The following is a 24,417-nucleotide window of genomic DNA, read 5'->3' on the forward strand; positions in this document are numbered from 1 at the left end:
AAAGGTTAGAGACTAATATATTTATAAAGAGCAACATTTTCTCTGCAATTATACACTTGAAATCTGAGCACACAAAGACTAACGTATATATATACTTTTAACGTAAAGTTGTTAAGTTTATTTAATCGGACTTTTTAAATAAGAAATGTCAAACCTTGGCACCATTTGTTTACCAAACATAAAAAACATGTTTTTCTCATTTTCTACATCCCTTGTTGCCCCCCCTCATGCATCGATATATGAACCCCCCCTCCCCCTTCCTTGTATATAAAATGAGGTGAACCTATTGATGTGTCAATGATACAGCCTGTATTTGAAGTACAAGGTATATACAAGCCGACTTTATGTACAAACCAACCATATGTGCATGACTGATAGTTTCCCCCCCCCCCCTCAATCTCACACAAGAATCAAGAAGGACCCAAGCTCTCAATTTCCATTGAGATATATATCTATAACATATATATTACGTTTTTGGAAGGGTCATAGCGTCTACTTTAAGAAAAAAAAAATGGCAATTTTTTTAAGTTTACCTTTCTTTTGTAAAATTAAGCCATGAATAAAAAATGAAGTATAAGCTGGCGCAAATTTGACAGGTTTTTTTGCTTAGTAAATACGCCATTAAAGGGACTGTAAAGAAAAAATGAAAATAGGTCGAAACTTTAGCATTTTAGGAGTTGATCCAGACTCATATGAGTTCTATCTGATGTTCCTGTCTCTAGAAACTGATATAAAACAGTATCAAATGTGTACTAAAACCTAAATATAAAAAACTTTGTATAAACGGATCATATTCAGCGAATACGAAACCAATCTGAAAACGACGATATTTCAGAGGAGCCTAGGAAACTTAGGTTTGCTTCTATTAATATTTGAATTTAATAATTTTTCATTTGATAATATTATTTATATACGTCCCTCGCACATGACCAGAACTCCCACCAATGGTAGTGATAATGATACTGCACTGCCGTTCAAATAATAACAATATGAGCAAACCTAAGTTTAAACCTACTATTTTTATACATTTTTATATATTTTTATACAAAATACGTTTTATATACATAGATTTTAGTATAAATTTGACACAATTTTATATCAATTTCTTGGGAAATGAACTACAGACAGATTGCAGAATGACATTAGGTTACAATGGTTTCAAGATGAACAAGAATATTTTGTTCTATCCCTGTAAAATACTTTTTTTACACTATTTAATAACTTTGTACTATTAAATGGAGACCGTCTTATCTATGCAAAGATGGAAAAAACATGTTTTTCTTTTATTAAAAAGATGCACTTATTGAACCAACACACGGGGGGAGGGGTTGGTTTGTATCACTCCGAAATAAATCTTTATAAAAATTATAAAAAAATCTAATTTAGTTTTAGAAAACAAATTCAACCATTCCTATGACGATATATAAAGGTTTAAAACATATTTGAACTAACATGTCATTGTTCACGTTGGACGAGTTGTGTCCAATAAACCTTTTATTAGTTCTGAATTTGATTCGTAAAATGTTGACAACTTTGTACTAAAAATGATAACATTGTTTATGTTTGATGTCTCAATTGTTAAAAGCTCTACAAAGTTTTTTATTTTTTTTTTTACTCGTAATACTTATGTTGAAGCAGGAACTGGGTTCTTGCTATTTATACGTACCTTTATCTTTGCAACCCCATGCCATAGACATTTAATTTTTATAACTATAAATTCTGTTAGATCAAATACAAGTTTGAAATACAAAATGTGTACACAATCAGGTTGCAAAAATATAGGGATAAGAAAATTTGAGTTAGCGTCAAAAGCTCATTCTCAAGATAATTATAGAACAATACATTTTAATGCTGGTATCATCATGGATTATGAATTTAATCTTAATTATGATATTTTTTTGGGACACACTGAGCATGTTCTAAACATCTTTGATAACTAGTAAAATATCTGCTAAAACGTGATGTATAGTCATGAATAGGGATGGGCAGTTTTGACTTTTTTTAAACCTTCATTTCGTTTTGTTAATAATGAAAAAAATCTGAAAACTAAACGATAATTTTGAAAACAATCTTTCTAGAAAACTAACGTTTTCGAAAGGGAAGAAACTAAGTTATGTTTTTGGGAAGAAAAAACGAAACGATCGTTTTCAAAACGATCTTTCCAGAAAACGATAGTTTTCAAAAAGCTCGCTTTGGAATAAAAACGATCGTTTGAAAATAAATGACAAATGAAGCATATTTTAATGACAAATTTAAATTTGAATCTACAAATCCCCCTTGGAACAAACAAATTTGCGATCAAACTTAAACAAAAAAATAAATTTGTTTTAAATTATAGTTCTTTCAAAAGCTTAAAACTAACACTTCGTTAGATTTAACAATTTTTTTTTCTTTCTAAAAACGAATGTTTGTCAGTTTTGAAAATCCAAAAGGAAACTTAAAAAAACGTTTTCCGATCGTTTTTGAAAAAGTTACCCATCCCTAAATGCTTGATATCTAGTAACCTAATCTTAACCACCACACACTGGAAATCAACAAAATGCATTGTGCAGTGTGCATTATCAGACCTTCAACACAAAGTGAACACAAAGGGACTGTAAACATAATTTCAGGTGATCCTCCATTTATAGCGTGGCATTTTTCTCTATATAAGAGTTGATTATTATTAAAACACAGGGTTCTCTGGAAGAGTCACATTTGTGTTTATGCAGAGACAATGAGGGAAGTGTCCTAATTTAACAAGATTAAAGATAAAACAACGATATCGTCCTCAATACTACGGAAAAAGAAACGGAAAAGCATAGTCTTTAAATGAAGGGCCACTTCAGTCTTCGGTCTTTTTTGGGATAGTTATTTCTCCCCCCCCCCATCCTCCTCTTTTTCCAGTACATATTCTACGATAGCTATATGAAAATTTGATCCCAAAGATTAGTTGTGTACAAAAAGTGTTGAGAAAGCGTCCAGAATATGAGTTTGTAATATATAAGTATATATATATACTTATATACAAACCTATTCTAACCAAACCATGCCTAATGGCTGAGCCTGGGTTTAAAAATGGTCTCCTGGGGGGTTGAGCACCAATTATCAGTTGGTTTAAAGAGACTGTACGCATAATTGTAAGTGACTCCCCATGCAATGATGACAATGCCAGATTTTCCATGGTAGCCTTTAAACCTTAACCTGATAAAATGTGATAGATAACGTCGAAAAGTGGTTAATTTTTATAATTTCAAAAAGTTCGCAAGCCTGCACTTTTGTATTGAAACCACAAATGGAAAAAAACAATACAAACAGAAATATCTAATTCATATTTGATCAAACAACGCTATTATGGTACCACTACAAATAGGGCATTGCAATCTTTTTATGTAGGGTCACTTGAAATTTCGTTTACAGTCCCTTTAACTGCGCTTTTTAGGTCTGACCCTCTAAACATAAACCAACATGTTTTATTATGCATGCTGAGCTTACAACTCTCAGTAGTCAGGGAGCATGTACAAAAATAAGTTTACCCCATTGTAATGAGCCGCTGCCCCAAGCTAAAATTATCTAAAAGGTAATGAGCCGCTGCCCCAAGCTAAAATTATCTAAAAGGTAATGAGCCGCTGCCCCAAGCTAAAATTATCTAAAAGGTAATGAGCCGCTGCCCCTAGCTAAAATTATCTGAAAGGTAATGAGCCGCTGCCCCATGCTAAAATTTTCTAATCCCCATATCTTTGCAACCCGATGTTTTAGACCTTACATATTTGAATCTATGAAATATGCTAGATAAAATAATCTAAGTTTAAAATATCAAAGATTTACACCGTTAGGTTGCAAAAATATAGAGGTAAGAAAGTCAATGCCTTTTTAAAAATAAGTGTTAATTTGTCTCTTTTTAAAGTAAGCCTTCAACACTTCAGGAAATGTAGATAATTGTGTAATCAAAAATATGTATAATCTCCAAATGTATATTTTTTAATCAATTTAATCTAACGAGGTTTCTAAAATACAACCCTTTATTTAGATATTTTAATTTATTTGCAGAAGCTGCAAGTAATTCGTAGAAACAAATTATTTCCTATTAATATCATATTGAATCAAATTACTCTTATTGTATTTCACTGTAGTTAAAGGTTTACACATATACCATTAGCAGAGGTGCCCAGCTTTGTTTCAAGTATTTTTAAAAGCGTCCAAAATGATAATACATTTTACTATATTTATAAATCTTTTAAGTAATGTCTTACTTTCAAAATGAGAGTTTTTCAGGTAACAAAAACATTTGAAAAACATCTTTCAGTTAATTAAACGTTTTTTTTTACAAATTGATAACAGCTATGTAAAATAGTTGATGTATAATCCAAAATATCTCATTATCCACAGCTATATCTGTTTTCAGCAACACCACCCCTCCCATCCCACCCATCCAACAAATAACCCTCCCCCCACTTAAATCTACCCCCTTCCTACTGAAATATATCCGACCATGATATTGATAAATAATGCCTCTCACCACTAATACGGTACACCCTGTAAAAAGTTTAAATACTGCGGATACACCCTTTAACAAACCTGATTTAGAGAATACTTTATCTCATTTGTATTTTACTCCCCTTAAAGAAGCCAAATTAAATTTTAACGGTTTACACATATTAGTTTTTTCTTCTTCTTTATCTTCATCTTCTTCTTCTTCTTCTTCTTCTCCTTCTTCTTATTCTTCTTCTTCTTCTTCTTCCTCTTCTTCTTCTTCTTCTTCTTCTTCTTCTTCTTCTTCTTCTTCTTCATTATTATTATTATTATTCTTCTTCTTCTTCTTCTTCTGCTTCTTCTTCTTCTTCTTCTTCCAAATCGTCTTCTTCTTCTTCTTCTTCTTCTTCTTCTTCTTCTTCTTCTTCTTCTTCTTCTTCTTCTTCTTATACTTCTTCTTCTTCATTAAAAAAGATATTTCATGAAAAGATATGTAAATATATCTTGTCAGATGATTGTGAGATAAATCAACTGGACTAAACTGAATACATGAGAATCTGCACATTCACCTCTGTCTAAATTTGCAATGAATATAAATTTGCAAACCCTTTTTTTGCATACGAGGCCTAGGGGCCTTGCAAATCATCGTTGAAAATGGAATGTTTTGATTTAAAAATCTTTATTTAGTATTTTTTTTTAAATAAACTGGTAGGAATTTCGTATTTTTTTGCGAAATGTTCAACAGAATATTTTTTGTGAAACCAAAGTGTAGTTTTAATGTACGCCATTTTGTTGATCAATTTCCAGTGAAAAATGCACTAAAATATTTAACTACATTTTTGTGTCTTGTCAACATTTTTTGAAAAACTGTTTTTATTATTATTTTATACAGAGAGCAAGGAAATTATTCAATTTTGATTAAAAGATGCATTTTCGGGCCTATTTTTGGTGATTCAACCTGTCTGGTAAAAGTGTGCCTCATTTATGCACATGATTCAGCCCACACACTGATGATTGATTTAGTGCGAAATGTTTGCATGAATACATTCATCAATCTTTGCTAACAACATCAAACCCTGCAGCAACTGATTTTTACCAGATTCGCACACATATTCGCACAGTGCAATAGGTGAAGAAATTGCAAAGAATTTGCAAACTGCATGCAATCTTATCTAAACATTATACAAACAATTTTGCAGTAAAGGAAGGAGCGAAAGATATAAATAAATTAAGATGCAAAACTTACTACAAATATAATTTATCGAGTAGAAATAAAAAAATTACTTTTGTTTTAGACTTTGATAAAAAATTAATATTTAAAGAATGTTAACAATCAGTTTTGGAAATCTATGTAATGGTTAGGTTAGAATAATAATGTTGTGAATCGAACATACCACCCATTAAATTAAGGATTAATTTAATATACCCCTATTAGCCCCTTTAGGTTTAAAAATGAATGAAAACAGAGGCGTCTAGGAATTTCAGTTTAAGAATAGGCGTGTTAGTTTAATAGCATGGTAATAAGTAAGTTTTAAAACATTCCTTAATTTACGATTAACTTCAATTATAAATTTAAGAAAAACGTGAGGTGATGTCATAGAGGAAGGGGGGGGGGTATTGAATCGTCATTCATTACATTGAGTTCTATTTTTGCTATTAAGAGATTTTATTTTTCTTGACTTTACAACATCACACCAAAAAAATAACAGATTAATGTTTTTATAAAAATATAAAATTAAATGTAAAAACGGCTGAACCAATCAAGTCAATATTTGCCTGCTATGATCATAGAAAGATGTATATATTGAGTAAAATAAAAACAAGAGGAGCTACGAGGTCACAAAGTCGGACTATATATCTATCCAACATTCTGCTTAATTCTGTCTATTTAAGTGCGGACTTAATAAAACCTTGTCCTTCTTCAATCCCTTTAGACAGTTAAACTTCTGGAGTTTATTGTATGATGTTTACAGAAGCTTTTACTTCAGAATAACTGTAGGGCATTTAAGACATTAATTCTGGCCATTTTTTGTGTTTACATACAGACAGAGGACAAAACATTTCGGTTATTTGGATTTTAAGCGTTCCACGATTAAAGTTTTAATTTCAAAATAGTTTTTTTTTTTCTGAACATTTGCTTTCCTTACTCTATGCCAAAATTTAACCCTGAGAGAAGATATGGGAAAAAACAAAAACGATCGTTTTTTGGTTAGCTAAAATAATATATTTTTCAAAAACCTTAAAAGGGTCAACCACAAAAATATAGTTTAAAAAACTACAATTAGAGAATGTTTCTTTGAGAGGGAAAGTATCCGTCTGAGCACTGAAGGCTATTTTTTAAAAGGAACTGTAAGCGTAATTACTAGTGGGCCTCCATGCAAAGATGGCAATGCTTGATTCACAATGGTATCCTTCAAAATTTAATCTGATAAAGTATGAACAACATATCAAATGTTTATAACCGATTTCTTTCATATGGGGCCGGGGGTTCACCACAAAAGTGACTCGCGCATTTCTACTGCAGGATAAAAATAGAAAATATTTGGTAGAAATTAACTATTGAAACTTAGAAGACCGCCAATATCTTCCACGTTATTGATAATATAAATGTTTCAAGGGTACTGTTGTGAATTTGACATTGTTATTTTTTAATTAAATTAAGTTTACGGTTCCTTTAAGAAGCATAAGTTTCACCCATAGTATAACTGAGAAAAAATTATCCCAAATTGGTTAAAAGTCAAATTCCATTTCGTTATTTTAGATAAATTTTTCTTAAATCAATTTATTTATTTCAGGTATTTATCAGGAAGCAAGGTAAAAACAAAATCAATTATTTTAAAAAATTAAAATACATATATTTTTGTATACATTTGTATGTCTAGATAAAATACTTAAAGAATGTAAATCTTTCAAATCTTACATCATTATCCTTGGCCAACACAGGTAATCATCTTTTTAAATATAATGCTGTAAGTTGCATGATCAAAGCCAGTACAAGCACTGCATATGAATTCAGTCGTACTGTCAAATCAGCACTAAACATTAAAAGAGGCGACCAAGCACGTTTTATGCAATACAAGCCAGGCAAGGTTACAGTGTACATGAGTTCTTCATGATTAGAGACCAAGGGAAACTCCTCCCACTAATTATAATTAAAGGGATGAAATTGGAACTTTAATGTAGGTATTGTTAATCTTGAGCGCTTGATCTTGATATCCGCCGTGGACATTTTTAAATTTGAGGATCATGCTTGAAAACTATTAAATTAAAGTTATCCCTTCAGAGTATTACCATTACGGGATATCAAAGGAATAAAATCACTCCGTAGATCAGGATAAGATGGAGATTAATGCTTAATTGATTCCAAGATTAGCAACATAAAATTGCAAAAGTTATGAAACTGTGTAAAGTAACGATAGTCTTGAACGCCTTATCTCGATATTCTAATGTAGGCACTTTTAATTAGAAGATAAATGCTGATCAATTAACGACAGTTATCGCTGCAGTGTAACAATACCTCTTTATATCGAAGAGGAATTAAATCTGCAAAACATGAAGGTCAATGCTTGTTCCCAAAGTTCACAAGACTAAAAGGCTGACTTCTGCTAATAAAAAGGAAATATAAAGACCCAAATTTACAGTAGATCAAGAACTTACCTTGCAGGTTTACTTTTCTAAAGGCAAAAGTACTGATAAATTTCTTATCATCGCTTGATTTTATATCTCTTAAATATTCTGAACAATCCCTTAAATCTGAATATTCAAAATAACTCATGATAAATTATTTGATAGATTTTCTTTGCATAATTTATGAATTTATTAATTATTTTTTAGGATTGGCCGATATTCATTCAGATTCATTAAAAACCTGCACCAAACTAGAGAGATTGTAAGTATATTGAACAAACAAACATATTTTTAATCATAAAATCACCTGTTAACCTCATTTTTATTTCAACCTCTATACATATTATGAATATATTTATAAATGAAATCTCTGGCAAGGAGAATGTTCACTGCAAGAACTTAAAATATGGTTGCGTTCTATTGTAAAGGTTTACCCAGAAAGAATGAGAAGAAATTTATCCTACATATTTTTCTTAAATTCATGATGTCATGTAAGTTTGCAATATCTCTTTTTCAAATCATTAATTATCTGATTAAATAACGAAATACAGTATTTGAAATGGATTATAAGCGTAATTTTAATTGACCCTCCATTTAAACAGGGACATGTCCGATACACAACGGAACCCTTGATCAATAATGTGGAAGATAACGTGTTTGATTCTGTTTATTTCTCCATGATTTTCCTTCAGTAGAAATGTGCGAGTCACTTACGTAGAGAAACGACATTATAAAATAATCAGTTTTCGAAATTAAAAACATACAAAACTAATTCATATATATTTGATTAAACAAAGCGGATTTCATTATAAAATTTCGTTGAATTTCAAAATTTAATGTAAATCAATTTTTGTTGAAAGCTAATTTTTGAAATTTTGATCATTCATATCCCTTCCGACCCTGAGGTCATGTGAGGTCCCTTACAAAATTTGGGCCCGATCGGTGTTCAGCCGTTTTGACGTTAATTGGACACAAAAAAACAGACAAATAGACAAGAAATTTATAATTAGATTAGCTATAATTAATTGATTTAATTCCTTGTTTATTTAGAGATTTGAGTTATAATGTCCTCAGTAAGCTAACTGCAAAATTTTTGCGAAGTATTATTAATATAAAGGTTTTACAGGTCAGTTTGTTTTAATAATAATAATAATAATAATAATAATAATAATAATAATAATAATAATAATAATAATAATAATAATAATAACAATAATAATAATAATAATTATAAAAATAATAACAATAATAATAATAACTAAAGGAGAATGCAGAGAAAGGAGAAGATCAGACTGCAAGATTAAGAAGGATGGAGAAGGAATATGAAAGAAGAAATCAGGTTTACCTTTATATAATTTTCTGTCAGATTTCTGTTCATGTCTTAAAAAGATGATTTTGTGGCAAAAAAGCAAAAACCGATTTTTTTAACAACAACATGATTTGTTTTCAATTAAATTTGACAATATTAAAATATGTAACAAATGAGTTGATTCTTTGCCACAAACTCTGATTTTCTTATCCCTATATCTTTGAAACCAAATGTTGTAAGCCTTTAATACTTCAAACTTATATTATTTGATCTAACAGAACTCATAGTTTGAAATATCAAAGGTCTACGACATTGGAATCTAAAGATATAGAGTTTGTTGTATGTGTTGACCCAGCTCTCAAGTATCTCACTAACCTGGAAGTCCTGTAAGATAATTTTATTTGTTTAATAGATAAATATTAATGAAATAATTTTTTAATTAAAATGTTTAGAAACCTGCAGAACAATAAACTGAAATATCTTCCTTCTAATGCATTCATGTCCATGCCTAACTTAAGGTCAGATGTTTTAAAAAATTTAATTCAATTTTCATATTTTTGTTGCTTAACTTGGATATAAAGCTTTCTTATATCCCAATTTGTGTTACGATGTTCTATGTACCTCATTGTCCGGTGTTCTAAAACTTCCAAGCAGTTTTTATAGTAAAGTAAGATGTTTAGAATTTTCTAAAATGAGTAAATATAGAAAAAACTGGATTCCACTCCTCCCCTATATCGGAGTGTATACATTACGCCAATTTACATTTGGTCAACTTACATTTGGTCAATATACATTTGGTCAATTCACATTTGGTCAATTTACATTTCGTCAATTTACATTTCTTCAACTTACATTTGGTCAATTTACATTTTGTCAACTTACATTTTGTCAACTTACATTTCGTCAATTTTAATTTAGTCAATTTATATTTCGTCAATTTACATTTCGTCAATTTACATTTCGTCAATTTACATTTGGTCAAAATACATTTGGTCAAAATACATTTGGTCAAAATACATTTGGTCAATTTACATTTGGTCACTTTACATTTGGTTAGCTTACATTTCGTCAATTTACATTTCGTCAATTTTTTTCAGGCAACTACGGTTAGAACAAAATCTCTTAGACTGCAGGAAACTTAATCTTCTCGATGTTTATTAATCAATATTATTAATTAATTATCTTATATAGCCTGTAAGATTCACAATGATACCCTTTTTTAGCGAGATATTTAAGGAAAACTTCGTCATCCTTGATTATACAAAGATGTAAATGATTCCTCTGTGAGTTGGACATATGCCGCTCTACAAACGCGAGGTCCATTGAAATTATGTTAACAGACTTTTATTAAATCAATAAGTTAAACAGCAAATTAATCCAATAAGTTATAATTTTGCAAAACTGTGACTTTTTCAAGAGCATTATGAACATTTTGAACATATGATTTATCTAAAGAGTGCACTATTTGAGAAGTTATTGGTATAGTTGTGGAGTAGAGTGGTTGACGAAATTTTTAAGACAACATCCTGATCTAGGAATAAAAGCAATTACAAAAATTGATGAAGAATTTTATCAAATTTAATTTTTTGTTTTGACGTTTTACTAAAGAAGTCAAAAATACATTGTTAATTGTTTTGAAACTTTCAAGGAATTGGTATATTGTGTCATTCTCCTGCAAGGTAAGCGGTTTCATCTTCTAAAACATGGGTTTTTTTCCTTGCAACATTTTTTGTATTTTCATTTCAATAAACAAATATTTTTTATCATGAAGTAATATACATCAAATTAAGTTTGTTAGCGCCATAGATTAATAACAATTCGGATATAACACAGGATGTTGTCATTTCAAGATTTAGGAATTTCGTTCACAATTACCCTGTCTTGCAATTCAGCACATCTAGTGTACTATCTGTATCGTTATTAATCTCTGGTCATATCTAAAGGAAAATTTTTTTAATTTATTAATACTGAAACGTTATAGTCATTCTGGTCGAAGTGTGTCAACAGTGTTACCACATCAGCTCATTTGTAAAGGTAAAGGGAAGCATAAAAGGGTAAATATATTTATAAAGGTAAACATGGATTCCTTTAACACCATCTGATATATAAAGGTAATATGGATTCCTTTGGCATCACCTGATTATAAAAGTAAATAGGGATTTCTTTACCATCAGCTGATTATAAAGATAAATATAGATTCCATTAACATCAGCTGATTATAAAAGTAAATATGAATTTCTTTAACATCAGCTGTTTTTAAACTTTAAAGGTAAATAGGGATTTCTTTACCACCAGCTGATTATAAAGGTAAATATAGATTCCATTAACTTCAGCTGATTAAAATGCTAAGTAGGGATTCCTTCAACATCAGCTAGTTAGTCTAAAATGGTAAATTAGACATTCCTTCAACATCAGCTGAATTTAAATTTCTTTCACATCAGCTGATTTATAAAGGAAAAGTGTTCTTCAAATTCTGCTGATCACTATTTACGTAAACTAGCTTGATGCGTTTTAAAGAATTAAAATAATACTAAGGATTTGAGTTATTGCCACAAATTCGCATTTTTTAACTCATATATCTTTGCAACCTGAGGATGTAAACCTTTGATAAATCAAACTTAGACTATTTGATCTAACAGAATTAATAGTTTGAAATATCAAAGGTCTAGAAAAACGGGTTGCAAAGTTATAGGAATTAGAAAATCAGAGTTTGTGGCAAAAACTCAATTCCTTTATTCTATTTGCAGAGGAGCTAGAGGAGAATGCATGTGTTGAGAAATCCTTTGTTTGCCCACTCAAATGCAAATGCTCTAAAGGTATAAAATGTTGGTGCTTCTCTGGCCAGACATGGTTATTAGATAAAAAAGGTGGTGCTTTATAGTTCATCGGTTTTTGGAAAAAAAGGTTGTGCTTCTCAGGCCATGAGCATTTGGGTTAATTCTTTCCCGGGCATTGGTATTTTTGTAAAAAGAGGTAGTGCTTTCCCGGCCACGGGTATTTTGGTAAAAAGAGGCGGTGCTTTCCCGGACACGGGTATTTTGGTAAAAAGAGGCGGTGCTTCGCCGGACACGGGTATTTTGGTAAAAAGAGGCGGTGCTTTCCCGGACACGGGTATTTTTGTAAAAAGAGGTGGTGCTTCGCCGGACACGGGTATTTTGGTAAAAAGAGGCGGTGCTTTCCTGGACACGGGTATTTTGGTAAAAAGAGGCGGTGCTTTCCCGGACACGGGTATTTTTGTAAAAAGAGGTGGTGCTTCGCAGGACACGGGTATTTTGGTAAAAAGAGGCGGTGCTTTACCAGGCCCGGTTATTTTGTAAAAGGAGGTGGTGCTTCTCCGGACACGGGTATTTTGGTAAAAAGAGGCGGTGCTTTACCAGGCCCGGTTATTTTGTAAAAAGAGGTGGTGCTTCTCCGGGCACGGGTATTTTGGTAAAAAGAGGAGGTGCTTTACCAGGCACGGTTATTTTGTAAAAAGAGGCGGTGCTTCTCCGGACATTGGTATTTTGTTCCTATATTTAATTTACCAGACTGTATTAGTGCTTATCGGCAGGTGTTGTACAGTAGTATATTCAAGGAACAAAGAAATTGACAATTTATTCAGCTTGACACATTTCTGCTTTGGATTCAGTATAATAAGGAACTGATAATGGTTGACATCTTGTCTAATGATTGTTTAACGATTACATCCAGAAATTGAAAATGCATTAGTTAATTAATTTATAAATTGGTTAATTAGATTATTGATAAACAGATAAATTCCAATTTAGATATTTTGATTTGATAGTAGATTATTTATTGATTTATTGGCTAATTAAGAACTAATTAATTGATTAATTAATTAGTTTATTATTATTTTTATGATTAATAAAAAATTGATTATTTGATTATTTTAAAAGTATTAAAGTAATTGATTATTTGATTATTTAATTAATTGTCAAATATATTATACTTGATAAATTGATTAATTGATTAATTAGGAACGGTGGACTGCAGATCTCTGGGTTTGACTGAAGTTCCCTCAATTCTTCCATTTGACACTTTGGAACTGTAAGTTACTGTTGGAGATATATCTCCTAACCCTGTTCATTCTTTTAAATCTCTTCATTCTCCAAAATCTTTTCATTCTTCTAAATCTCTTCATTTTCCTAAATCACTTCATTCTCCTAAATCTTTTCATTCTTCTAAATAAATTCATTCTTCTAAATCTCTTCAATTTTCTAAATCTCTTCATTCTTTTGTAATCTCTTCATTCTCCAAAATCTCTTCATTCTTCTAAATCTTTTCATTCTTCTAAATCTCTTAATTTTTCTAAATCTCTTCATTCTCCTAATCTTTTCAATCTTCTAAATCTCCTCATTCTTCTAAATCTCTTCATTCTCCTAGATCTGTTCATTCTTCTAAATCTCTTCATTCTTCTAAATCTCTTCATTCTTTTAAATCTCTTCATTCTTATAAATCTCTTTATTCTCCTAAATCTTTTATTCTTTAAATCTCCTCATTCTTTCTAAATCTCTTCATTCTTCTAAATCTCTTTATTCTCTTTAATCCCTTCTTCTATTAAATATCTTTATTCTTTTAAATCTCTTTATTCTCTTAAATTTCTTAATTCTTCTAATTCTCTTCATTCTCATGGGATAATACCAAAAACAATGTAAGCTAATCTCCACCTATTGCTATAATACATACATATAGTAAACAATTAAACAATAAAATTAGTTGCACCTTTTTGCCTGTAACATTAAAACCTTTATGTGTATTTTTAGAAATAAACAATTTATCCTATCTGATTTTATATAATTTCTTCATTCTTCTAAATCTATTCATTCTCTTAAATCTCTTCATTCTCTCTAAATTTCTTCATTCTTCTAAATCTCTTTATTCTCCCTAATCTCTTCTTCTCTTAAATATCTTTATTCTTTTAAATCTCTTCATTCTTTTAAATCTCTTCATTCTTCTAAATCTCTTCATTCTCTCTAAATCTCTTCATTCTCTCTGATATTTTTTTTAAATATCCTTTTGTTTTTAAATCTACTTGTTTCTTTGATTTTTGAATGTCTTTAATTCATAAGTTTATTTATTTAATATCTTAAATTTTTTGAATTTTTCAAATTTCTGTAATCTCCTAAATACTCCAAATCCATAATCTAAATCCATTATTTTTAGGTTTAGTTTTGATTTAATTCTTTGAAAGTTGAGAAAACAATTTTGGTTTTTTTCATTAACACATTCATTTTCAAGTGCAACTTGTGTAATTCAATGTTTGTCATCTTATATTGTTTAGACGATTAGAGAAAAATCAAATAACCCATCTTCCATCGTATGCATTTGCTAGTGCTCCAAATCTAAAAAGAATGTAAGTAAAAATATGTCTGACTTTACTTGTTCAATATATGTATATCTACATATACTTCTATATTAACACCTTATCACTTTTTTCAATATTTATGTATGTATACATAAAGTCTGTTTGTCTGTTTGTATGTCCAATCAAAACTCAAAAACTGGCCTCTTAACCCTTTTGCCTCAAACTTTAATTGGGGAACTTAGTAGACTCATGGTTAATATACTTAGCTTAGTTAAAAATCTTTCCAACTTTAAAGATTTTTTAGTTTCCATGGCAAAGCTCGGTTTCCAAACTAGAAACCTATTGGTTTCCAAACTAGAAACCTATTACTCTCCACAAACTATAATTTTCAAATCTATTAATCTTTGTCATCCCGATGATTTGAAATATGAAATAGGATTTGAACATAATATTGAAAAGATAGATTCAAAGGTTTTATTTTGTGGCGAGAAACTAGTTTTTTTTATTGTCAAGGAATTGAGTCTTTGCCAAAACCACTGATTTTTAATCCGATATCATGGACCTTAAATTTTTCAAGCTATACATTTTGTCAGATTAAACAAGTTAAAGTTTAAAATATTACAGGTTTACACCATCAGGTTTCGTAGAAAATTTGAGTTTGCGGCAAAGACTGAATTCCTTTTGTTTGTTTCAGTGATATATCTCGTAATAGGATTTCTGAAATGGCTGAAGAAACTTTTAAAAGCAATTCAAAGCTGACTACCCTGTAAGTATTTCTTATCTTATTCAAGAATAAAATAGGTTAAACATTTTAATGTTTTATAGGATATTCTATGATAATGAACTCGAATTGTTCAGGATATTCTATGATAATGAACTCGAATTGTTCAGGATATTCTATGATAATGAACTCGAATTGTTCAGGATATTCTATGATAATGAACTCGAATTGTTCAGGATATTCTATGATAATGAACTCGAATTGTTCAGGATATTCTATGATAATGAACTCGAATTGTTCAGGATATTCTATGATAATGAACTCGAATTGTTCAGGATATTCTATGATAATGAACTCGAATTGTTCAGGATATTCTATGATAATGAACTCGAATTGTTCAGGATATTCTATGATAATGAACTCGAATTGTTCAGGATATTCTATGATAATGAACTCGAATTGTTCAGGATATTCTATGATAATGAACTCGAATTGTTCAGGATATTCTATGATAATGAACTCGAATTGTTCAGGATATTCTATGATAATGAACTCGAATTGTTCAGGATATTCTATGATAATGAACTCGAATTGTTCAGGATATTCTATGATAATGAACTCGAATTGTTCAGGATATTCTATGATAATGAACTCGAATTATTGTTCAGAATTTTCTATGATAATGCAATCAAATTATTGTTCAGGATATTCTATGATAATAACTCGAATTATTGTTCAGAATCTTCTATGATACATGAACTCGAATTATTGTTCAGGATATTCTATGATAATGAACTCGAATTATTGTTCAGGATATTTTGTAATAATAAAATCGAATCATTGTTCAGGATATTCTATAATTAATTCGAAGTATTGTGCAGAATATTCTATGATAATGAACTCGAATTGTTGTTCAGGATATTCTGTGATAATAAAATCGAACTATTGTTCAGGATATTCTATGATAATTAACTCGAATTATTGTTCAGAATATACTATGATAATGAACTCGAATTATTGTTCAGGATATTCTATGATAATTAACTCGAATTATTGTTCAGAATATTCTATAATAATTTACGCGAATTATTGTTCAGGATATTCTATGTTAATTAACTCGAATTATTGTTCAGAATATTCTATGATAATGAACTCGAATTATTGTTCAGGATACTCTGTGATAATAAAATCGAATTATTGTTCAGGATACTCTATGATAATTAACTCGAATTATTGTTCAGGATATTCTATGATAATGAACTAAAATTATTGTTCAGGATATTCTATAATAATGAACTCGAATTATTGTTCAGAATATTCCATGATAATGAACTCGAATTATTGTTCAGGATATTCTATGATAATGAACTCGAATTATTGTTCAGGATACTCTGTGATAATAAAATCGAATTATTGTTCAGGATATTCTATGATAATATGAACTCGAATTATTGTTCAGGATATTCTATCATAATGAGCTCTAATTATTGTTCAGGATATTATATGATAATGAACTCGAAGTATTGTTCAGGATATTCTATGATAATGAACTCAAAGCATTGTTTAGGATATTCTATGATAATGAACTCGAAGCATTGTTTAGGATATTCTATGATAATGAACTCGAAGTGCTCCCTCCTGGACTATTTGAAGGACTTCATCATCTTCATATGCTGTAAGTTTTATTATTAATGAAATACTATAAATCAAATGTTGCACTTTACAAAATAAGTCTCACTGATCGAAAGAAACTGAACACTCACCGCAATTTCTTTCAATTTGGTAATTCCTATATCTTTGCTACCTAAGATAGAACTGAATGTATTATTTGCTTGGCTATTTATAAAAAGTTTTAAACATATTTAATTGAATTAATTGAATTAATTGAATTAATTGACATAATTGAATTAATTGAATTAATTGAATTAATTGAATTAATTGAATTAATTGAATTAATTGAATTAATTGAATTAATTAAATTAATTGATTACAATTTGTAGATTGCTGAACAAAAACAAGTTGACCTGCATTCCTCCTCATTCCTTTCAGGATCAGAAGAATTTAGTTCTTGTGTGAGTAAATTAAACATTATAAAATCTAGTCCCAGTGTTTGGTTTAAGATTAGGAAGTGCTTTTATTCATTATTCAAGGACAAAATGTAAGTAAAATGAATTAAGATTTACTTTTGACCTTTTCAAGTGCATTTGTGAACAAATTTTGAGCTATCCTGTCTGATTTGTTAAGGTGTAAAATGTCCATGTTAAAAAAAAAATTTAAACCAAGGCCTTGAAGGAAATTTTTTGTTAATTTTTAAAACTTGGAAACAATTGTTTAACCTAAATTAATATTAAGTTCCTTGTTTGATAACAACCTGCAGGGACTACCGAATAATCTCTTCAAACCATTGGAAAACATTAAAACTTTGTGAGTATCTGATTTACACAATATACAAATATACAATACTTCTATATTATAAATATCATTATTATTATTTTTATTATTATTATTATTATTATTTTTATCGTAATTATTATTAAAATGATCTAAATAAGGCACCTTGGTTTGAACCCCTGGGATTGTAACTGTGAATTAGCATGGCTCAGCTCCTTTCTAAATTCAAGGTAAGATACAGAGTACAGTGTATATTCTTAATAAAGCGAAATTTCATTACAATTGAAAAAACCTTGAAGGTTTTTTTTTTATTTTTGGGATATTTTACTGCATTCAATTTGCAACCTAATTTTGATGTGACATATAAAGTTTTTATTTGAAAGTCTGCAATTGGTCAGTATAGATTTTCAGTAGATATCTACAGAGTGATTAAAAAAAAGGGTGAATAGCGAGTTCTTGCATATAATAAAGCAGTTTTTTCTGGTAATCTCATTTTAACAAATATAAATGAAATTAAAAAAAATTTGATTGGCAATCTGATAGACCCTTTAAAAACCGTAAAACTATTTTTTACTTAAAATTAGATGAGCAGAAAAACAAAAGTGCGGGAATATATTATTTCTATCACACCTTAAAATCTTAAACAAATGAGATGAGTAGTTTTGGAGAAAATGCGCAAAATTAAATTTAGAAATCAACATATTTTAATAATACACTTTTGTATGCGTATTTTCCTAATATTAATATTTAGATATTTTACCTATCACAAAAATTCACATTAAAAAAAATTTTTAAGAGAATAATGATTTTAAAAAAAAATAAAATTACGGATTTTCCAAATTTAATTTCACACATTTTCTCCGAAACTACTAATTTGATCGGTTTAAGATTTTAAGGTGTAATAGAAATAATATATTCCCGCACTTTTGTCTTTCTATTCATTTAGTTTAAAGGAAAATAGTATTTTTTAAAAAGGTCAGATTGCTAATAAAAGATCTTGATATTCACCTTTTTTTACTCACCCTGTTTATATCATGCTTTGAGTTTTCCCGGAACCAAATTGAATTAGCTTGAGTTAGATCGTAGAACAATCCTACGCCGCGGTCGGTGCAAATCTTTTATCACCGGCGGTTCAACAACCTCTTTAATTTATTAAAATCGTTCCCCGCGGTAAAGGAATTGAGTTTTTGCCACAAACTCTGACTTTCTAATTCCTATAACTTTGCAACCCGTTTTTCTAGACCTTTGATATTTCAAACTAGTAATTCTGTTAGATCAAATAGTCTAAATTGGAAATATCAAAGGTTTACATCATCAGGTTGAAAAGATATAGGGGTTAGAAAATGCAAGTTTGTGGCAAAAACTCAATTTCCTTTAAAAAAATGCCGGATATATAACTCAAAAAGGCTGGAAGGGGGGGGGGGTTATAAATGTATGTTATTTTGGATATTTTTTTCTGATTTTCTCTTGTTTAGAGGTATAGAGACAAGTTCCGCTGTTTGTAAAACTCCTGAAAAGTAAGTATAGTCTCTTGTTTAAAAATTATTTTGATTGGAATTTAGAGAATCAAGTTTTTGTTTTATTTATTCTCGCAGATAAAGGTTTAAATAGAACTGTACCGTTGTGAATCGGGCAGATATGTTCTCTAAATTACATTGACAGTCCTTTATGCAAGTTATCAATTCTTATGTTTTGAACATTAAGAACAATGGAATAATCCTAATTCAGCCATATTTTTGGAAACTTTTCTTTATAGTTTCCAGAATCCTTGGCATAGAAAATATAGATTAATATTAATTTTCATTTAATCACAAAATCTGAAACTTCTAGACGATCCTAGTTTAGACTCTCCCCCCCCCCCTTAATCTACATTATACTTTTCCTCTTTTACTCTCCTCCCCCCACCACACCTAGGGCTTACAGCAACAAGGGTAAATCGTTTCGCGAAAAAAAAATTGTCGCCGAAAATTTCGCTTTGATCTGTTTTGCGAAAAAAAAAGAAATTTTCTCCTCTCTTTTTTACCTTCTTCTTTACATTATCCCTCTTGCAGAGCCTCTAAAAAGACATGTTTCTCTAATTAGCATTTTTAAGTTTATTCCAAAAATATCAACTTTAAAACGAGAAATATTTTCACCCTGTTTTGTTAGGAAGAAAAGAATTCAGATTCTAACTCTTTGAATTCGTCATTTGTGCAAAAAGTTCAGAAACATATTTCATGCGTTGAAAGATAAATGAAAAATCCCCCATTTTAGATAGAACGATACGAATCTTATCAGATTACTAATTGGGGGATTTAATTTGAGATCTCATGATAGGTCTGTCACATGATTTTAAAATATATTTAGGTAGTTTACACAATCAAAAAAATTATCAGTATCTACATAATTCAATCTTAAAGGAACTATGAGCGTAATTTCAAGTGACCCTCCATAAAAGATATTTTCTTTTCGCATATTATAAAACAAAAACATTTTTGATTTCGCAGATTTTTCAGTTTTCATTGATGTATCATGAGTAGAAAGATGAAAGTTCTTAGATATGTTTTTATCAATAAAAGATTTTAAAGATCTTTCTTGGAGATAGTTTCACCCAAAAAACCCTGTTTTACTTTAACTTTTATTCTAAAATGATTTTTTTATAGAAAAATAACATTTTTTAGATTTTAGAGTACAATATATTGTCCACTACTATAAAAGTTAATGTTAATTATCCTCTCAAAAGAAAAATATAAAATAAAGTTTCATTATAAGATTAAAACCAGCTTTACGGAAATTATGTTTAGGTTGTCAGGAGAACTGATTTCTTCAAGATATGCTAATCCTTGCTCTTCTTCTTCTTCTTCTTCTTCTTCTTCTGGATACTGCAATTTAAAAATGGTAATCAAATGACAAAGGAATGGAATCTTTGCCACAAACTATAATTTTCTAATCCCTTTATATTTGTAACCCAATGTTGTAAACATCCTATATTCCCAACTATGTATTATGTCAGATTATAAAAGCTAAGTTTGAAATATCAAAGGTTCACACTAAACCCTTTATATTTGTAACCCAATGTTGTAAACCTCAAATATTTCAAATTATGTATTTTGTCAGATTATAAAAGCTAAGTTTGAAATATCAAAGGTTCACACTAAACCCTTTATATTTGTAATTTAGAGCAAAGAAATTGAGTTTTTGTAACAAACTCTGATTTTCTAATACCTATATGCTTTCCACCTGATGGTGTAAACCTTTGATATTTCAAACTTAGATTTTTTCATCTAACAGAATTCATAGTTTGAAATATCTAAGGTCTACGGCATTGGATTACAAAGATATAGAGATTAGAAAATCATAGTTTGTGACAAAGACTCAATTCCTCTATTAATTGTTCATTGTATCTTGTTTAATCATTTGTTCATGTTTTAAATAATATTTCCTAATATTGACTATTGTTCAACAATATATTAGGGCGTTTCCCTCAGCCTTCCAACCATTACTCCAGATAAAGGGTGTTCCCGAAAAAGGGTTTCAAGTATTTTTGAAGAATTTTATACATCAGAAATTTTTTGTCGTAGAGTTTTTTAAGTTTCTAAACACATAAATGAAAAATACTCTTGAAAGGGAGTTAATTAACGAATTTGCATTTTCATGGATTTAATGAAAAAAATTTATACAGTGATAACTTTTTATTGCTTTTCGTATAGATACATCATACAACGTAATAAATTTGGGTTTTTTAAATCATTAAAAATGATTGGTTTCAATGTTTTTTATAAGATATGTACGTAACTTAAAGCGTGTCACAATTGTTTATTTTCTAGCTTTTGACAGCATTTCGAACGAAATCGTTCAGCTACAACCAAAGGAAATTAGTTTTTGCCACAAACCCTACATCTTTTGCAACCCTATGTTGTAGACCTTTGATATTTCAAAATATGAATTCTGTTGAAATTATAAAGGTTTACACCATTGGTTGCAAAGATAAAGGGATAAGAACATTTGAACTTGTTGCAAAAACTCAATTCCTTTCCCTTAAAAAAATATTTTTTTACAATAACTTAAATTCCATGTAAAACTTATAAAAAATTTTTTGAACAACAATTCTTAGATTTTTTTCAGGATTGTCCTGGTGGCTGTATTTGCACCAAAGAAAGGATGGATTGTACATCAGGAAACTTAACAATTGTACCTGCAGTTCACAGTACTGTACAACACCTTATACTCGACAACAATGCAATAACCAGTATTTCTGATGTTTGTAAACAAACCCCAAATCTAAGGTAACTATACAGTGGTTACCAGAAAACTTTGGATTGGAATGAGTGTCGTCTTTTTCATGAGAGCTGCAGTAATATGGAAAGCTCGTTAAGAATTGTGTTACTTTTTTATATCAACAAAAAAATTTCTGGAAATACATGTGTATTATATTAAGTTTTAATCTCCAAGAAACCTCCCGATTTAATTTTTTAGCCACTTACAGAAAGGGCTAGCAAAAATATGCAAGCTTGAGCAACCTTCGCCATATCTGCTTTTTGGGGTTTTTAAGACGACTGTCAATAATGCAAAATCATTTTATAAAACATTTTTTGTGTATTATTCATTTTTAGAATTTCAGAATTTATAAATTCAACAGTTTTTGCTTTTTCAGATCTCTTTCCCTGCGGAATAATAAAGTTGACAGAGTGTTACCTGGATCCTTCAAGGACTGCAGGGATAAATAGAAACATTTAGTCCAGTGTCCAGAGCAGAGCAGGAAATTTAAGATATTTTGGGGTCTATCCATTTCACGGTGGACTAAGCCAGCGGGGTTAGTCAAATATGCCTAGGATTAGGCCGGGTACTTTAAATAGTCTGAACGCGCAATATGGGAGTTGTCATTGTTAGCCCTCCGACGGGACTATGACAAGAAAATTGACCCCTGTCGTATTTTAGTCTGGTTAGGGCGACGTACTGTACAGAATATGGTCATAGGATCGGGTCAGTACACGGTGTTATCTGGCAGGCCGGTACAAACTGGGCAGGTCCTGTTTGAATTCAAATTTACTACGGCCCAGAGTGATTTGCGTTGTATGGTCTAAGGCTGTTAAAATTTGCTGACTTTTCCTAAATACTCATATATCCCTCTCATAAGGCCTAAAATCAGGCTTTTTACTAACTGCCTGAGGCCTCAGGCACACTGCCTGAATGACTGCTTTTTCCTATAACAAACTAAATTTTTAATTTGATCCACTGTTAGTTTTCACATTTTTTATGATTTTTAGCTTTTTAGAAAGCCTATTACATAATAAAGTAGATTAAACAAGTTTTGCAAACAAAATTTGCAAATTATTTACACAAAAGAAGTTTCCGCATTTTTAGTTTTTCATAATTACACATTAAAATTTAAAATTTTGCACAAATTTCTGCATATTTGAAATGGTATGGTCATTGTCAATGGCGATTTAAAAATGAAAAATTTATCATTTTTTGGACCTTTTTTTGCAAATATTTTTACTATATAACTGGACTTTGCAAAGATAAATTTTATATACAGTAGATGTGCAATATTTTTGCAGATTCTAAAAGTGAAGCATTAGAGATTTCAAATAATGTTTCATTTGTCATATTTGGACATCAAACATGGGATTTAGAGAGGGAGGGATCAAATTGAGACCCCCCCCCCCCCAGCGTATACTGGGTTTCAAGTAGGGTTAAAGCTCGTTCCTTAAAGAACTGTCTTTGTCAATTGACCTTCTATTTAAAGAGGGGGAAACCTTGTTTAGTATATTGACTGATATCCTTTGGATGACCGGTTTCAAACTGCTCTCTCTATACATAAACTGTTTCTTCTTTGATTCTTTTTTTACTTGGTAGATTTTCTTACAGTTTAACAACAGATGAAAGGGCGAGGAGAGTTGAACTGAAATAGATTGAATTATTATAGCAACAACATAACATTGATTAGAACAATTTTTATAATGATTTCATATAAATACTTACACGAGTGTATCTATTAAAGAAATACATCAAAGTATGTCTACATCAGCGTCCATAGTTGGTTTAGGCCTTACTGAAGCTATACTCAGGGTCCAGGCATATACACTCAAATACGCTTTATAATGCTTGCTCGCAACAATTGGAAATGTACATATTCTTTATAGTAAAAATGTGAATACATCAAATGGCTAATTTCAGATCGAACAGCTAGATCGGTACACCTTTAACCTTTACTTGAAAGAAAATGTTGAAGAAAAAGTCTCCGTTCTAACTTGTAAATTGTTTGATTTTGACAATTTCTCTCATTGTTTTTGAAACAGAAATCCACAAGTCCCTTTAGATCTACACAATTTAAAATAAGTATTTTACATCGATAAGATGATGGATATCTCATGAATTCTTGATCAGGCAAAGCTTTAAACGGTAGTGTTGTGAATAAAACATGCACCTTTACAATTGAAAATTTACTGTTTATATGTGTACGGTCCCTTCATTTTTATCTAACCCTCTGTATGTTTTTATGAAAATGTCTTTCTAGGTCCCCTCCCCTCCCTACCTCTAAATATGTTTCTACCCTCCCCCCCCCTCTAAAAAGGTTTTTACCCCTACCCTGTTAAAAATGTTTACTCCCCCCCCCCTCTCTAAGAATGT

At 30.1% G+C, this 24,417-nt stretch overlaps 1 protein-coding gene across 1 annotated transcript in view; it reads left to right on the plus strand.

The window, feature by feature from the left end:
* Window positions 1-22,532, plus strand: part of LOC111702634 (slit homolog 2 protein) — a 45,816-nt gene extending 23,284 nt beyond the window's left edge. The window contains exons 5-27 of the mRNA XM_023474388.1: window positions 7,248-7,266; window positions 7,335-7,395; window positions 8,287-8,341; window positions 9,130-9,205; window positions 9,344-9,418; window positions 9,722-9,774; window positions 9,841-9,906; window positions 10,486-10,521; window positions 10,874-10,923; window positions 11,037-11,067; window positions 11,370-11,422; window positions 12,136-12,204; window positions 13,366-13,435; window positions 14,670-14,741; window positions 15,406-15,459; window positions 17,018-17,089; window positions 17,415-17,486; window positions 17,767-17,838; window positions 17,967-18,035; window positions 19,281-19,322; window positions 20,589-20,682; window positions 21,910-22,070; window positions 22,439-22,532. Of these exons, the coding sequence (XP_023330156.1) occupies window positions 7,248-7,266; window positions 7,335-7,395; window positions 8,287-8,341; window positions 9,130-9,205; window positions 9,344-9,418; window positions 9,722-9,774; window positions 9,841-9,906; window positions 10,486-10,521; window positions 10,874-10,923; window positions 11,037-11,067; window positions 11,370-11,422; window positions 12,136-12,204; window positions 13,366-13,435; window positions 14,670-14,741; window positions 15,406-15,459; window positions 17,018-17,089; window positions 17,415-17,486; window positions 17,767-17,838; window positions 17,967-18,035; window positions 19,281-19,322; window positions 20,589-20,682; window positions 21,910-22,070; window positions 22,439-22,511 (1,495 nt within the window). The 3' untranslated portion in view covers window positions 22,512-22,532. The remainder of the gene's footprint in view (window positions 1-7,247; window positions 7,267-7,334; window positions 7,396-8,286; window positions 8,342-9,129; window positions 9,206-9,343; window positions 9,419-9,721; window positions 9,775-9,840; window positions 9,907-10,485; window positions 10,522-10,873; window positions 10,924-11,036; window positions 11,068-11,369; window positions 11,423-12,135; window positions 12,205-13,365; window positions 13,436-14,669; window positions 14,742-15,405; window positions 15,460-17,017; window positions 17,090-17,414; window positions 17,487-17,766; window positions 17,839-17,966; window positions 18,036-19,280; window positions 19,323-20,588; window positions 20,683-21,909; window positions 22,071-22,438) is intronic.
* Window positions 22,533-24,417: the final 1,885 nt, after the last annotated feature.

This window comes from Eurytemora carolleeae, unplaced genomic scaffold (genome assembly GCF_000591075.1).
Source record: "Eurytemora carolleeae unplaced genomic scaffold, Eaff_2.0 scaffold412, whole genome shotgun sequence".
Lineage (NCBI taxonomy): Eukaryota > Metazoa > Arthropoda > Copepoda > Calanoida > Temoridae > Eurytemora > Eurytemora carolleeae.